The sequence below is a fragment of the Peromyscus maniculatus genome, chromosome 1, assembly GCF_049852395.1.
Source record: "Peromyscus maniculatus bairdii isolate BWxNUB_F1_BW_parent chromosome 1, HU_Pman_BW_mat_3.1, whole genome shotgun sequence".
Taxonomy (NCBI): Eukaryota; Metazoa; Chordata; class Mammalia; order Rodentia; family Cricetidae; genus Peromyscus; species Peromyscus maniculatus.
The window spans coordinates 53,316,808-53,331,462 of record NC_134852.1 but is presented as its reverse complement, the minus strand read 5'-3'; the positions used below and the strand labels follow the sequence as shown (position 1 = coordinate 53,331,462).

The window sequence follows — 14,655 nt, the reverse complement described above, 5'->3', positions numbered from 1 at the left end:
CAGGCAACAGGAAGTCCACTGAAACACTGGGTGGTATCCTGAGCATAGGAAACCTCAAACCCCACAGTGACACACTTCCTCCATAAGGCCACACCCACTCCAACAAAGCCACACCTAATAGTGCCACTCCCGATGAGATGATGGGGCCAATGACATTCAAACCACCCCAGTGCACATACATACGTATGAATAAAACACTCATATACACAAATCTAAAAATGAAAAAATAAGCTGGGCAGTAATGGCACATGCCTTTAATCCCAGCACTCAGGAGGCAGAGGCAGGAGGATATCTGTAAGTTCGAGGCCAGCCTGGTCTACAGAGTGAGTTTCAGGACAGCCAGGACTATACAGAGAAACCCTGTCTCAAAAACAAACAAAAAGGAATAAAAAAAAGAAAAGAAAAAATAAATGGAGGGTCTGGAGAGAGAGTTTAGGGGTTAGCCATTTGCTATGCAGAAGACCTGAGTCAGTTTCCCTGAACCCATACCAGGAGACTCCCAACTTCCTGGAACTGGAGATCTGACAGCTTCCAACCTCCACAGGTATCAGCACACACATGGCATACGCTCACACGTAGACTCAAATTAAATCTACTTTTAAGAAAACAAACCAGGGCTGGAGAGATGGCTCAGAGGTGAAGAGCACCAACTGCTCTTCCAGAGGTCCTGAGTTGAATTCCCAGCACCCACATGGTGGCTCACAACCATCTGTAATGAGATCTGGCACCCTTTCCTGTATACATAATAAATAAATCTTTAAAAAAAGAAAGAAAGAAAGAAAGAAAGAAAGAAAGAAAGAAAGAAAGAAAGAAAGAAAGAAAGAAAGAAAGAAAGAAAGAAAGAAAGAAAGAAAGAAAAGAGAAAACAAACCAGCCCCGTGTGGTGGTACATGCCTTTGATGCCAGCACTCTGGAGGCAGAGGCCAGTAGATACCTGTGAGTTTGACTGAGGCCAGCCAGGGATACATAGTAAGACATCATCTCAAAAAAACAAAACGAGGTGGGGTTGGGTACATAGCTCAGTCAATACAGTGACTGCCATATAACTGAGTTCAGACCCCTGAACCTGGGGAGTGCTGGACAAGGCTGAATTATGTCTGTGATCTCAGTGGTCCTGGGGTGAGACAGGAAGCAAGGATACACCCAGATGCTCATGGGCCAGCTGGGCCAGCAAACCCAAAGCAAACAAGACCTTGACTGGGCTGCAGAGATGGCTCAGCAGTTAAGAGCGCTAACACTGGCTGCTCTTCAGAGGACCCGGGTTCAATTCCCAGCACCCACATAGTGGCTCACAGACGGCTGTAACTCCAGTTCCCAGGAATGAGATGTCTTCTGGCCTTGGCTGGCACTTGCCCTCCCACAGACACATACGTACTCATACCTAAATAACAAAATCTTGAGAGAGATTGTCTCAAGATAGAAAATAAGGACCAACATCTGAGGTCGTCCTCTGCAATGTGCTCCAGCGTGCATGCGCACAGACAGACACACACACACACACACACACAAAAGGGTGGGTCTTACCTTAGTGGTAGAGCACTTTCCCAGAATCCACTGAAGGGGACAGGAGTATGGCCCAGTAATAGAGTGCTTGCCTAGCAAACACAAGGTCCTGGGTTCTGTCTCAGTCCCACAGAATAATCAAGTAGAAAAAAAAATAAGAAAACAAAACACCTCTACCTCTTAGTAAATGCAGAATATGTGCCCTAAACAAGCAACATAGATTCAGTAATGTCAGATGCATCTTTAACCTTCCCCTCCACACTAGGCATCAGTGTGGAACCTAGGCCTCTGCCTTGGCCTCCACAGTAGCTGGGATTACAGGCCTGTGCCACCAGGCCCTGCTGGAGTGTGGCTTCTGGGAGCCCAAGCACACTGCTAGCGGACTGTGGAGCAGCAGAGGCATCTGGACCCTGGAGTCACAGCACTGTCCTGCTGCGCTGGTTTCAGAGTGGGAGTGGGAAGGATGTGGCTTTGGCTCTAACTCCTAGCTCCCCCTCCCCTCGCCCGCCCCGCAGGCATCGGGCTTGTCCTTCTGGTAGTCAAGTTCACCGAGACCCAAGAGACCAGCGCTTGAAACAGTGGTGTCCCTTTCCTCCTGTGTGAGCCCGAGCTGGTGGGAAGCCAGGCAGTGAGTGGGCACCTCCACCTGCCTGCCGTCCCAGCTCAGCCCGTCTCACTGCGGTGCATTCCTCTAAGCCACAGGAGGGGTGTAGGCACCTCCTGTTGGTCTCTGGTTCCTTGCCTTCTGTTTCTTTTCATTACTTCTGCCCCCGATGCCTTGGTGCCCAGGGTGTTAAACAGTGCCATTAGCCCCTCAAGAAAAGGGACTTGCCTTTCACCTGGTCTGCTGGTGTATCCCTCCTGGGTTTCTCTCCATTCTCACCTGGAGAAGGGCGTCCTCAGGGCTCACTCAAACCCTGGGATTTTAATTTGTTATTTCAATTCACAAATATGTTTCTGGTCAACAATTAGAGTGGGCAGGGAAGGCAAGATGCTGAGGGACCCAGTTGTTGGACAGCTATATGCCTGAGGTCCCTCCTACGTGCTTGAGGTCACATGTTTGCCTGGCAAAGTGGTTTGAGGAGGGCTGGTTTAGTTTCTCCTGGAGTTTCCATGAACAGAGGCCCAGCTCCTATAAACAACATTATCCCCCTTCAGCCACATCCAGGCAGCTGGATGGACTCACAGCACGCAGAGACCGTTTTCTTTCTTATCAGACTGAAGCACTGTACTGGCCTGTGACTACCATAAACAGCAGTGGCCCCTGAGACACTGATCAGCAAATCTGGGAATGTGCTTAGGGGCCAAGCTGGGCTTCCACTCAGTTATCAGTCCAGAACTTATTTCATTCTGCTTCTAAGTTAACATCCTAGCTGTTACTATCTAGACGCTGGGCCAGAAACTGGCTTTCTAGCTTCTCATGAACAGCAAAGCATCAGCGTCTGTGCTCACAGAGCCCCAGAAGAAGACATACATGCCCATACAGTGGGTTGTTACAGGAGGAACATAAACAGGTGAGGGTGTAGCTCAATGGACCGTCAATTGCTTCACATTAACAAAGAGGTGTTGTAAAGCTTGGAAAACCTTCAGACAGCTTTGTATCTGAGATCTCCCCTGCTCCCTAAACATGTGAGATGCAAACACAACCCTGAGGAATGACCTCCATAGTGCTCAGGATCGCCTGGTCTTGAACTTTGAAGCCCCAGGGCCTTGGGTTCCTGGTACCAGGAATGGTATGTTCCCATCCTAGGAATGGCTTAAAGAGCTTCCTCTTCTGGTGCCAGCTGATGACCACAGACCGTTTGTGGAGTTTGATGAAGTACAACAGTTTTGCAAATATCCAGCAGAGACCCACGTAGGTGGACTCTGCTAGCAGTCCAGTTCCCAGCCTTCAACCATGTGGGCTCCTGCAGAGTATGTGGCTCCACTGAACACTTCCATCAATCCAACCAATAGAGGGCAACTCCTTCACCTTGTTTCATCCCCAGGCAACAAAGTGAGGCATGCTCAGTGTACCACCCTGAGCCTCAGACCAGGGAAGGATTAGCACATCTTATAAACTGGATGTATCTAAGGCTCTATCACCCACTGGACCCACAAAGATGGACCAGACTGACCTGTGACCTTTAGGGTTACTGTCAATCACTATCAGGGCCAAAATGGCAACTGGCCCAGTACTTAAATAGACATTAAGACACATAGGGCATTTGGCTCCAGCCATTAATAAACTTAATGTGGTTCTTTGGGGGATGTTGTGTGTGTGTGTGTGTGTGTGTGTGTGTGTGTGTGTGTGTGTGTGTGTTTTCTATCATCCTAGCTGGAGCAAAATGTGTGGTCCACATGGGATGAGTCCGTGTCCAGGACCTGCACCAACAGCATCAGGTACTGGACAAAGCAGGCGTCAGTGCTGGCAATGGTTTACTTTTCCATTTAAATCTTATGTGTGTGGGTGTTCTGCTTGCATGCATGTCATCAATTGTGTGCCTGGTACCCCAAAGACCTGAAGAGGGTGTTAGACCCCCTGGAACTGGAGTGACAGATGGGTCAGAGCCACCATGTGGTTGTTGGGAATTGAAATCAGGTCCTTTGCAAGAACCATCTCTCCTGATCCAATGTTATCTTTGAGACAGGGTCTCATTGTATAGCCCAGGTTCGCCTTGCTTCCGAGTCCCGGAATTACAGGGGTATGCCACCACCTCCAGGCCAGAATCTCTTAAAAGTGTCCATATGCCAGAGAAGCAAGGACTGTGGTTACTTCCAGGAGGGTGGCCCAAGAGATGCTCGTCTTCCAAGGACATGCCTCAGGACCTGTGTGGAGGATAAGGAGTTTCCCAAGAGTCCAGAGGGGAGAGGAAGCCCACAGGGAGTCAAGGCAGAGGGCAAGGCAGGCCTCACTTGGAGGCCCCATTCAGCCAGTGCTGTGTTAGATCAACACAATGACCATATGACATTTGACCGAAGTCTGGCCAGGGCTCTAGTTAGCTGCCCTGTGGCCACCTTCAAAGTAGAAGAATGCTGAACCATAAAGGGGGCAATTACAGGGCCAAAGGGTGCTTTCCACCCAAGTATCAGAGTTCAATCCCTGGACCCAACCACATGGCGGGAATAACTGATTCCTTTGTCTTCTGACCTCTACACACAGACTGTGACACACACATAAATGTAATAAATTTAAAAAAAAAGAACAGGATTATTACTGACCCAATATAGTCTTAAAAAAACCAAGACTAGGGGCTGGAGAGAGGGCTCAGCAGTTAAGAGCACTGACTGTTCTTCCAGAGGACCCAGGTTCAATTCCTAGTCACCACATGGCCGCTAACAACTGTCTGTAACTCCAAGATCTGACACCCTCACACAGACATACATGCAGGCAAAACACCACTGCACATAAAATAAAAAATAAATTATTAAAACAAAAACAAGACTAGCTGGGTGTGGTAGTGTAAACCTTTAGTCTCAGGACTTGGGAGGCAGAGGCTGGTGGATCTCTGAGTTCAAGGCCAGTAGGACAGCCAGGTCTACACAGAGAAACCCTGTCTCAAAAAAACAAAAAGAACCAAGACTACCCCCTTTTCAGTATGATGTGCTCAAGCTAGGCTCAGTATCTGTCTTTCTGCTCCCTGCCAAGATGTAGAAATCTCAGCTACCTGTCCAGCACCTTGTCTGACTGTGTGCTGCCATGCTTCCGGCCATGATGATAATGGACTAAACCTCTGAACTGTAAGCCAGAAACAGTGAAATGTTTTCCTTTATAAGATTTGCCATGGTCATAGTGTCTCTTCATAGCAACAGAAACCCTAACTAAAGCACCCTCCACAGTTAAACCAAGAGTGTGGCCAGGAATTTCAAAATATGAAAAAGAGGGACTGGAGAGATGGCTCAGTGATTAAGAACACTGGCTGCTCTTGCAGAGGACCTGAGTTTGGGTCCCAGCACCCACATGGAGGCTCACAACCATCTGTAACTCCAGTTCCAGGGGATCTAACACCTCCTAGCCTTCTCGGGTACCAGGCATGTACATGGTGTACATAAAGTCAGGCAAAACAGTTATACTCATAAAATGAAAATAAATCTTTTGTTGTTGTTGTTGCTTTTTTGTTTTTGGAGACAGGGTTTCTCTGCATAGCTTTGCGCCTTTCCTGGAACTCGCTCTGTAGACCAGATGTGCACCACCACCGCCCGGCTTAGTGGCACATGTTTTTAATCCCAGCACTCGGGAGGCAGAGACAGGTGGATCTCTGTGAGTTCGAGGCCAGCCTGGTCTACAGAGTGAGTTCCAGGAAAGGCGCAAAGCTATGCAGAGAAACCCTGACTCAAAAAAACAAAACAAAACAAAAACAAAAACTACGTGTGCCACCACTGCCTGGCAAAAATAAATCTTTTTTTTTTTTCTTCCACCCTCGAGACAGGGTTTTTCTGTGTAGCTTTGTGCCTTTTGGAACTCACTCTGTAGCCCAGGCTGGCCTCGAACTCACAAAGATCCGCCTGCCTCTGCCTCCCAAGTGCTGGGATTAAAGGCGTGAACCACTGCCCTTAAAAATTTTTTGAGGAAGCTTGGGATGCAGTTCTGTCAGTGAAGTTCTTGCCTGTCGCAGAGGAAGTCCGGAGTTCCATCCTCAGTACTGAGTAGTCTAGGTGTAGGGACACACACCTGGAATGTCAGCACTCAGGAGCTGGCAGCAAGCTCACATCCTGTCAGCTCCGTAAGAGCTTAATGTCAGCTTGGGGCACACAGGACCCTATATGGTACAGAAAAAAAAGCCAAAAACATAGTCGTCTCTAACACACAACATGGGAGCAAAGGCCCGTCTGCAGATGCACATCAAGTTCTGAGATAGACTTGGGCAGATGTTATCAGTAGTCACACACACACACACACACACACACACACACACACCAAAAAAAAAAAAAAGAAGAAAACTACATAGTATTTTAAAAGGCCCACTTTATTAAACATATATTTTTTTCCTTTCAGAATCCCAATTAAAAAAAACTTTATCTACTTAAAAAACCACATAAATCAAACAAACAAAGAAAGCAAGCTACCAGGACTACTAGAGATGCTAAAGGAGGCCATGGCTGGAGAGGCAGAGAGAGCTACTGGAGGACTAGTCAGGGGATCGAAGTAGCCAAACAGGCCTAGGAAGTGCCTCCCTGACCCTCCTTACCACGGCAACCAGAGACCAAACTTCCCTAATGATCTCACAGATACAAGCAGTTGCTCTACTTTAAGAAGCACGTGTTCTCCCTCCCTGCTTCTCCCAGCATCGGGGCCTTTACAAGACGTAGGAGTTCTTCACCAGCTGCTCCTTGTCATCCCCAGTGCTCCAGACGGTGCGGAGAGCACGCTCCTGCTTCCTGCGTGCCATGCGGACCAGGCAGACCACAGAGGCTCCCAGGAGGAGGATCAGGGCCATCACGAACAGCCCCACCAGGATCACCGCTAGGAATAAGAGGGGACAGGTAGGATAAGGAGGAACATGGACAGAGAGGGCCAGCAGCCCAAGAGACTCGGAAGAGGACCAGGTGCCCTCCTCAACCCGGGAATCTGGAGACTGCCTGCCAGGGCGGTCCCCAGCAATGCCACCTATATAGAACGGCTCTTGTAGTTTACAACTTTGTTTATGTGTGTTTTGCCTGCATGTATGTCTGGGCACCCCCGAGGAAGCCGAAAGAGAACACTGGATTCCCTTAACTCGTGGTACAGATGGCTGTGAGCCACCATGTGGTGCTGGGGACGGAACCTGCACTCTCAGGGTGGGAGGCAGGGACCCTTGCCTGCTGAACCATCGCACCCGCCCTGTTTTGGTCATCTGAGACAGGTCCCAAGTGGCCCAAGATGACTTTAAACTTCCTATGTAGCCGAGTCTAGCCTGGAACCCCTGGATGGCAACAGAAGAGCCCCTGCCGGTGGCTGCCTGAGCCCTGAAGTCTGGCTGGTGAGGGTGTACTCAGCAGTGCTGGGAGGGACCCCAGCATTCCTAATTGCGGGTGAATAACTGCGGCTGCCTCACTGGTCAGTTAAGATGCTTCCTTTCCAGGTGGGGCTCCATGTCAGGCATGTGACTCCCTGTGACATTTACCTGGCTCCCTCCTGCACTGCCTATAGGACCTATCTACCCTTTTGGGGCAATCCCCTGCCTAACTCCACCCACAACCAGCCCTCAAGACCTGGGCACCTTTCCAGCCCCAGCCCTGAGAAGTGGATTCTACTTCTGGAACAAGGCAGACTTGTCGGCCAGGTCTCGGCCCCTTAACAGGGAAAAAGAGCAAGAGGCCAAACCAGTATGGCAGGCCCACAGGCTGGCACCCACTGTGCACACAAAGGCTCAGAAGCAGAAGTAGGAGGGTACAGGGTCTCCTCGCCAGGCCAGACTGTAACAACCAGACACCCCGACCACCTCTTCACGCCCCATGGCAGTTAAGTCCCCTCCAAACCGGAGTTCCCCTCCGGCCTGTGTGTGGACTCCAGAGGACAGGCCTGTCTGCCAGACCCACCCTCCTTCCCTGTGGTTCAGTCTGCCTGGGGGTTCAGGCTCAGCCCCAAATGTGTAGTGTTTACTGTAGGACAATGTCCACACGTCCCAGCTGCCTAGTCACTTTCACAGAGACACAGCACTCTGCCACAAGGACATTCCAGCGAGGAGCATTATAAGCAGGGCAGAAAACACAGCTGGGCAGAGCCCAGCTAGTCCAGAAGGCCAGGGGCAGGGAGGTGGGAGGCAGGCAGAGAAGGCTAAGGGCCACTTACCTTTTGTTCCAAGGGTCAGAAGAGGATACACCTGTTTGCCTAAAGAGAACACAAAATGCTGAGGTCAGTCCACTGTGCTCTCTATCCTCAGGACTGGGACCAAAATGGGTCCCCTCTGCCTCCCGAACACCGGGGCTCTCCCCAGGAGCTCTAGAGGTTCTGAGACCTTGTCATTCAAGGGTCTGATAGACATTTTAGGGAGAGGGACAGGGACAGGGCCTCTCAAGGGCCCTTGTGGTCCAGGGATGGGCTCAGCTGACTTGCCAGAGCACCGCTGCATGCACGCCTCCTGGGAGAGGTAGCTGTTCTTGTTGCCCCGGCACCCGCCGTAGATGAAGCTGGCACAGGAATTCTTCTCAGCATCATAGTACCAGCGAGGGAAGGCTGCGCGGCAAGGCCCAGTGACAGCCTTTGGGACACAGTATTCTAGAAGCAAGAGCAAGAGAGCCTCAGGAGGACCAATCAGCAGGGCCAAGAGGAGCAGAGGCAAGCCTAGAATGCCTAAATGGACTGCTTAGCAGATGGAGTGCCAGCTGCATGCTGAAAAGTCTGGGGGTCAGACACAGCCAGTCTGGACCCTTGACGCCAGCTGTACATTTTCTTATTCTTTCTTCTCTCTCTCCTCTCTCCTCTCTCCTCTCTCCTCTCTCCTCTCTCCTCTCTCCTCTCTCCTCTCTCCTCTCTCCTCTCTCCTCTCTCCTCTCTCCTCTCTCCTCTCTCTCTCTCTCTCTCTCTCTCTCTCTCTCTCTCTCTCTCTCTCACATATGTGTGTGTGGGGGGGGAGAGGATGTGTGTTGTTATGCAATTGTGTGGTCCAGAGTAATTTTTGAACTCGTGGCAATCCTACTGTCTCAACCCCCCCACCCCCAAGTGATGGGATTTCAGTTGCATACCACCAGGGGTGGGGGGCTGGATTCATTTTTGGCACCTTGTAGACAACCATGGCCATGTTGTCTGAGGCCACACAGTCCCGGGCACCTTACATGTACCAGGGCACCCTCTCCTCTGTTCTGGGCCCTTCACTTCACACATGGGAATCACATACAGGGCACAGCTCCTGTCCAGAGCCACAGAGCTGAGAGAGTCAAGGTGGAGGTAAGTTCTAGAAGCACACAGCGTCCTGCCTTCACTCTGCTGGCACACTGATTCCTGACAGCCTGGGTCCCCACTGCTGCCCGCCATTCCAATCCCAGCTCCAAAGTCAAGGTTTGGCGGCCCTGCTTAACAAGTTCCTCCTAGTGAGTCTCAATGCCAGCCACATAAGGATGCAATTTGTTCAGTTATACCTTCATAGTTGAAGATCTCACCAGAGAGGTCCTCCGAGTCCTGCTTTCTGGGAACTGCAATACAAAAGTCTGGTTAGGAGGACACAGGATGATTGGCCTAGCAGGGCTGACTGGAAAGGCCCATGGAGGGAGCATTAAAAGGTAGACCTATCCCTTGGTCTGATGTCCTCTGGAGCACAGGACACTCTGAATGAACACTGGAGGTAGGTGGGGCTCCTGCCCCTTCAGTGGTTACTATGGAAACTAACTGCACCCATGTTTCTGAGGTGATCAAGAACATAGCTTTGTTCACACCTGACACTCCCAGGCACTTTTATATTTACTGGGGAAATTCCCTTCAGAGACAGGCTGGAAATAAGAGTCACCATGCAGGCTCCTACATAGCATCCAGGGCCTGGGACAACTGGGAAGCGCTCAGCCTAACCCGGGCTCTCTGCAAGCCAGGCGAGCCCCAGCGGCCACCAGACTCCACACGCGCTCGGTGTCAGAGACAGAGGGCCAGGGCCCAGCCTGTGGTGCAAGGGACTGGCCACGGGGAGGAAAGCTGTCCCCGCGAGGCGTATGCAGTCCACCCTCTGTGGAAGGGGCCACTCACCCAGGCTCCTGCCGCAGAGTCCCTAAGCATAAAAGAGGAGCGGGGCGGCTCCTGCCAGCACTACAAAGCAAACTAACACAAAGCTCTAGACGAAGGGCAGCAGAGGACAGAGGGTGGGGGCAGAGGACCCAGCCCAGCAGACAGCCCCCTGGAGGGAAGCCCGTGTCTGCGAGCACCAGTCCTTAGCCAGTCCTCGGCCCTCGCGTTGCTGGCCCACGAAGCGCACGCTGCTGGTGCACTGGAGGTGGAAGCCCTTCCGATTCCCAATTACAAGTGTCCCGTCACAGTCGCCATGCGGGCGCTTTGGGAACTTACCACTCAGGACGGGAGAGTCGGCTCCATTCCTGTCCCTGGCCACACCCTCAAGGGTGTTCTCTGTGAGGGGACAAAGCCAGAGAAGAAAGGCGTGGTCAGGTGGGTCCTGTGTGCCACAACCAACCCTCCTTCTCCCTTCTGTGGAGCCCCTGGGGTGTCTGAGGGCCACAAGCTTTTGATATTTAGAGGCAGCGGGACTGCCTGAGGAACCAGCACAAGCTGGAGCAAAAAGACTTTCCATAGGGCTCCCAGGGCCACATACTCTGTGGAGCCTGTCTCTCTCTCTCCCTGGAAGTAGAGTTGGAGTTACGACATTTTGTTTGGTTCTTCGAGACAGGGTTTCCCTGTGTAGCTTTCGCCTTTCCTGGAACTCACTCTGTAGACCAGACTGGCCTCGAACTCACAGAGATCCTTCTGCCTCTGCCTCCCGAGTGCTGGGATTAAAGACGTGTGCCGCCGCTGCCACCACCGCCCGGCTGAGTCACACATTTTTAATATAGATCTTTAACGTCTTTTTATTTATGATACTTTGTATGCGTGTGTCTGTCCTGGGGTACGTGTGAAGGTCAGGTGACTCCCCTTCCACCAGGTTGCCTTTACCACTAAGCCATCTCACTGTCCCCATCTGAACACAGACCTTAAGCAAAGAATGATCAATGGAGATGCTTAGGGAAAGGATAAGACATACGTGGGTGTGCCTTTCTCAGGGAGAGCTGCCTCTACATTTGGGGAGGAGGGGTGCTTTTCTTCTAAACATTTATTTATTTAAAAAAAAATGTGTGCATGCCTGAATGAACATGAGCTTATATATACCACCTGCCTACAGATGCCTAAGGAAGCCAAAAAAGGGTACTGGATTTAGGAACTGGGGTCTAAGGTGGCTGTGAGCTGCCTGAGATGGGTGCTGGGAACTGAACCCTGGTCCTCTGTAAAAACAGTGAATGCTCTTGACTGCTAAGCCGTCTCTCCAGCTCCTTATTTTGACTTTTTATACAGAGTATCGCCCTGTCCCTCAGACTGGCCTAGAACCATATAGTCCAGCTGGCCTCAGACTTGTAGAAATCCTCCTGTAGGAGGATTAGGCATGAACCATCACATCCAGTTTGTATTTTATTTATCTCGAATTTTAAAGGCACACAACAGTGCGGTGTTTGTAGTACTGCTGACCCACACACTCAGAATGGCTGAGGTGATATACTAAGCATGGTGACACCTGTAGAGCCAACTACTTGGCAGGCTGAGGCATGGTGCTCAAAGCGGCCAGCCCAGGCAACACACAGACCTTGTCCCAGTAGAGGAGGGTGGGGTGGGGGCGGAGAGTGAAGCAACAAATAAACTTCAAAAAGAGTTTTTAAAAATATACTTTATTTATTTTATGTGCTCATTTATCTATGAGTGTGTTGGATCCTCTGGAACTGCAGTTATAGACAGTTGTGAGCTGCCATGTGGGTGCTGGGAATTGAACCTGGGTCCTGTGGAAGAGTAGCCAGTACTCTTAACCACAGGGCCATCTCTCCAGCCCCAAAAAGTTTTTTTTATGTGGGTGTTTCTTTTTTTGACAGACAATCTTGCTATATTGCCCAGGCTGGTCTCTTAACTCCTGGAATCCACCTGCCTCAGCCTCTCAATTTTGGAGCTGGGTAACACTGTGCCTGGCATCTGATGTAATTTTTGTCTCCACCACAAATTAAGAGAGTAGGTGGATATGTCTGGGGCTGGCCTGGCCTGATGTCATTCAGCAGTCACTTCATAAGCCAGCTCACCTCAATCTGCCCACCTGTACCCTCATCAGGCCACTTTCAAGCAATTTGCTAAAAGGCTTGCCTATGTAGACTGAATGCAGGCACAGGGACAGTCTGGTCCCCTGGGAGGTTCTAGTTCCCATTACAAGTTAATAAACTGGCATACACCCTCAGCAGAACTGGCAAGGAGTCCAGGGACCAGTGGCTCTGGCAGTTCTCAGCTCGCCTTACAGCTTCCTTCCCATGAGAGTGCCAAGAGACACACAACCAAATGCCCACCACGGGCTGTCTGTCCGGGCCCTTGCGGCTGGAGTCAGGTTCTGGACCATGTCCAGGGAGACAGTGAGTGCCTTATGCCCACTGTCTCCTGTTCATGGTCACTTCAACTCTCTTTCTTTCTTCTTTCTTTTCCTTCCTTCCTTCCTTCCTTCCTTCCTTCCTTCCTTCCTTCCTTCCTTCTTTCTTTCTTTCTTTCTTTTTTTTTTTTTTGGTTTTTCAAGACAGGGTTTCTCTGTGTAGCTTTGCACCTTTCCTGGAGCTCACTTGGTAGCCCAGGCTGGCCTCGAACTCACAGAGATCCGCCTGCCTCTGCCTCCCAAGTGCTGGGATTAAAGGCATGCGCCACCAACGCCCGGCTTCAACTCTATTTCTAAGATGGTCACAGCACATCAAAGGGGAGCAGACAATATTTCCCAACTCTTCCCTCCACACAGGAGAGGGAAACGCACGGAAATGACATTTTCTTTACTCAGTTTCCCGATGAACCAACCAGTTACCACTCAAAAGGTGAAGGACTGGCCTGCACCATCTAAAATCACACCCTAGCTAGGCATGGTGGTGGGCACCTGTAAGCTAAGCACTTGAGAGGCAGAAGCAGCAAGATCAAGACTTTAAGACTTGCTTGGATGACAGTAAAACCATGTGTCAAAACACTAACATCAGTTCCTACCCCCATCTCTCCAAAAAGCAAACTGTCCGTCCTCCTGCTCAGACTTGAGCACTTCACTCCCTGCAGCAGACCGAGGTCACTGCCCAGGCCACTGCCTATCACCTTCACACAACCTTAAGATGCCTATCTGATTTCTGGATGCATAGCTCAAAGCCAAGAGAGAGTAGCCAGCAAGTGAGGAGACAGAGGTAAAAAATAACCCTAATGCCCAGAGAGCAAGGACCTGTAGGAGTGAATCAGGAGGCCTGGTAGTAGTTTGACTCTTTCTGGTAAGAAATAAGAGAGCCGGCTGTGAAACCAGTATGGCCAAGGGACCAGCACACTGGGCCTGCTTTTGCTTTTGAATCCCACACCATCCCAGGTTCTGAACTGAGTGAAGACCCAGCAGACAGAAAATACCCACATCCCATCAATGAACTCTAAGCACCAAATTCTCCAAACTCCAGCCTTACCAGTGACACCAGCACACTTCTCAAGACACTCCTCCTTGCTCTGGTAGTTATTGCCATTGCCTTCACAGCCTCCATACACAAATGGCTGGCAGGATCCATCAGTGACATTGTACCACCACCTGGGGATGGAAGCCCGGCATTTCCCCACTACCTTTGAAAGGCCACAAGACTCTGAAACAAAACAGAACCCATGTGGGTTGATGCGGGCAATCCTAGGGTCAAAGGACAGGCACATATTCTATAGGAGAAAGTCCGGGGTCTTCAAGATACTCCAAAGGACAAGCAAAGTATTCTGGGCCTGTGTTGATACTGTCGCCTTATATGGAAAGAAACACATCACCTGGCAACCAAGTCCAAAGCACCTGATGCAGCTGCAGCTGCAGGTGGCTTCTGTCCCTGACTTCTTCCTTAACAGAGATGCACAGGTGAGGGCATGGCTCAGCAGAGCACTTGCTAGACACATGCCAGGCCCTAGATGCCAGGCCCTGAATACCCTCCCACAAAGACAATCAGTATACAAACACACTCAAATCCAAGAACCTCAGACTCAAGCTTCCTAACTCTAGTTTCTCATCTCTAAAGGGCAACACAGCTCGTGGGTCTGGGTTCCAGGAAGTCCTAAGATTTGCCGCTCCAATCAAAGAGAAAAATACCAACCACGGTATTCCAGTCAGACGCATTTGCAGTCACTGTTAGAGGCTGGTCAGGGGGGCGTGGATAAGGCAAGGGAATCGCTGGAACTAAAGGAGTTTCTATTCTTGGAGGGCGTCGAGAATGGAAAGCCACCAGAACCTGATCACAGGTCCCATGCCTTCCTCTGCAGTGGCGCACTGTCCTCCCCTGAGCCATGCACGTGCTCACAAGCTGCCCTTGTTCCTCTCCAGCTTGCTCACGCCAAGGCTATTCCACCACAGGAGATAATCTTGGGTTTGTGCTTCCACTGCATCTCTCAAACTGTTAGGATGATGGGCACACGGAACCAGATGTTCTCAAAACACCAACTATAGACACAGCACATCACTACTGTGCAAGACAAAGCCTTCCCTCAGCAACTCCCACACA

General features: G+C 50.6%; 1 protein-coding gene across 2 annotated transcripts in view; it reads right to left on the bottom strand.

Moving 5' to 3' along the window:
- Window positions 1-6,431: 6,431 nt before the first annotated feature.
- Window positions 6,432-14,655, bottom strand: part of Spint2 (serine peptidase inhibitor, Kunitz type 2) — a 28,379-nt gene continuing 20,155 nt past the window's right edge. The window contains exons 2-7 of one of the 2 annotated variants that reach the window (XM_016000558.3): window positions 13,594-13,764; window positions 10,451-10,510; window positions 9,541-9,594; window positions 8,519-8,680; window positions 8,255-8,293; window positions 6,432-6,946 (exon numbers count right to left, since the gene is read on the bottom strand). In XM_016000558.3, the coding sequence (XP_015856044.1) occupies window positions 6,780-6,946; window positions 8,255-8,293; window positions 8,519-8,680; window positions 9,541-9,594; window positions 10,451-10,510; window positions 13,594-13,764 (653 nt within the window). In that variant the 3' untranslated portion in view covers window positions 6,432-6,779. The remainder of the gene's footprint in view (window positions 6,947-8,254; window positions 8,294-8,518; window positions 8,681-9,540; window positions 9,595-10,450; window positions 10,511-13,593; window positions 13,765-14,655) is intronic. The other variant, XM_006981998.4, reaches the window with a different exon arrangement.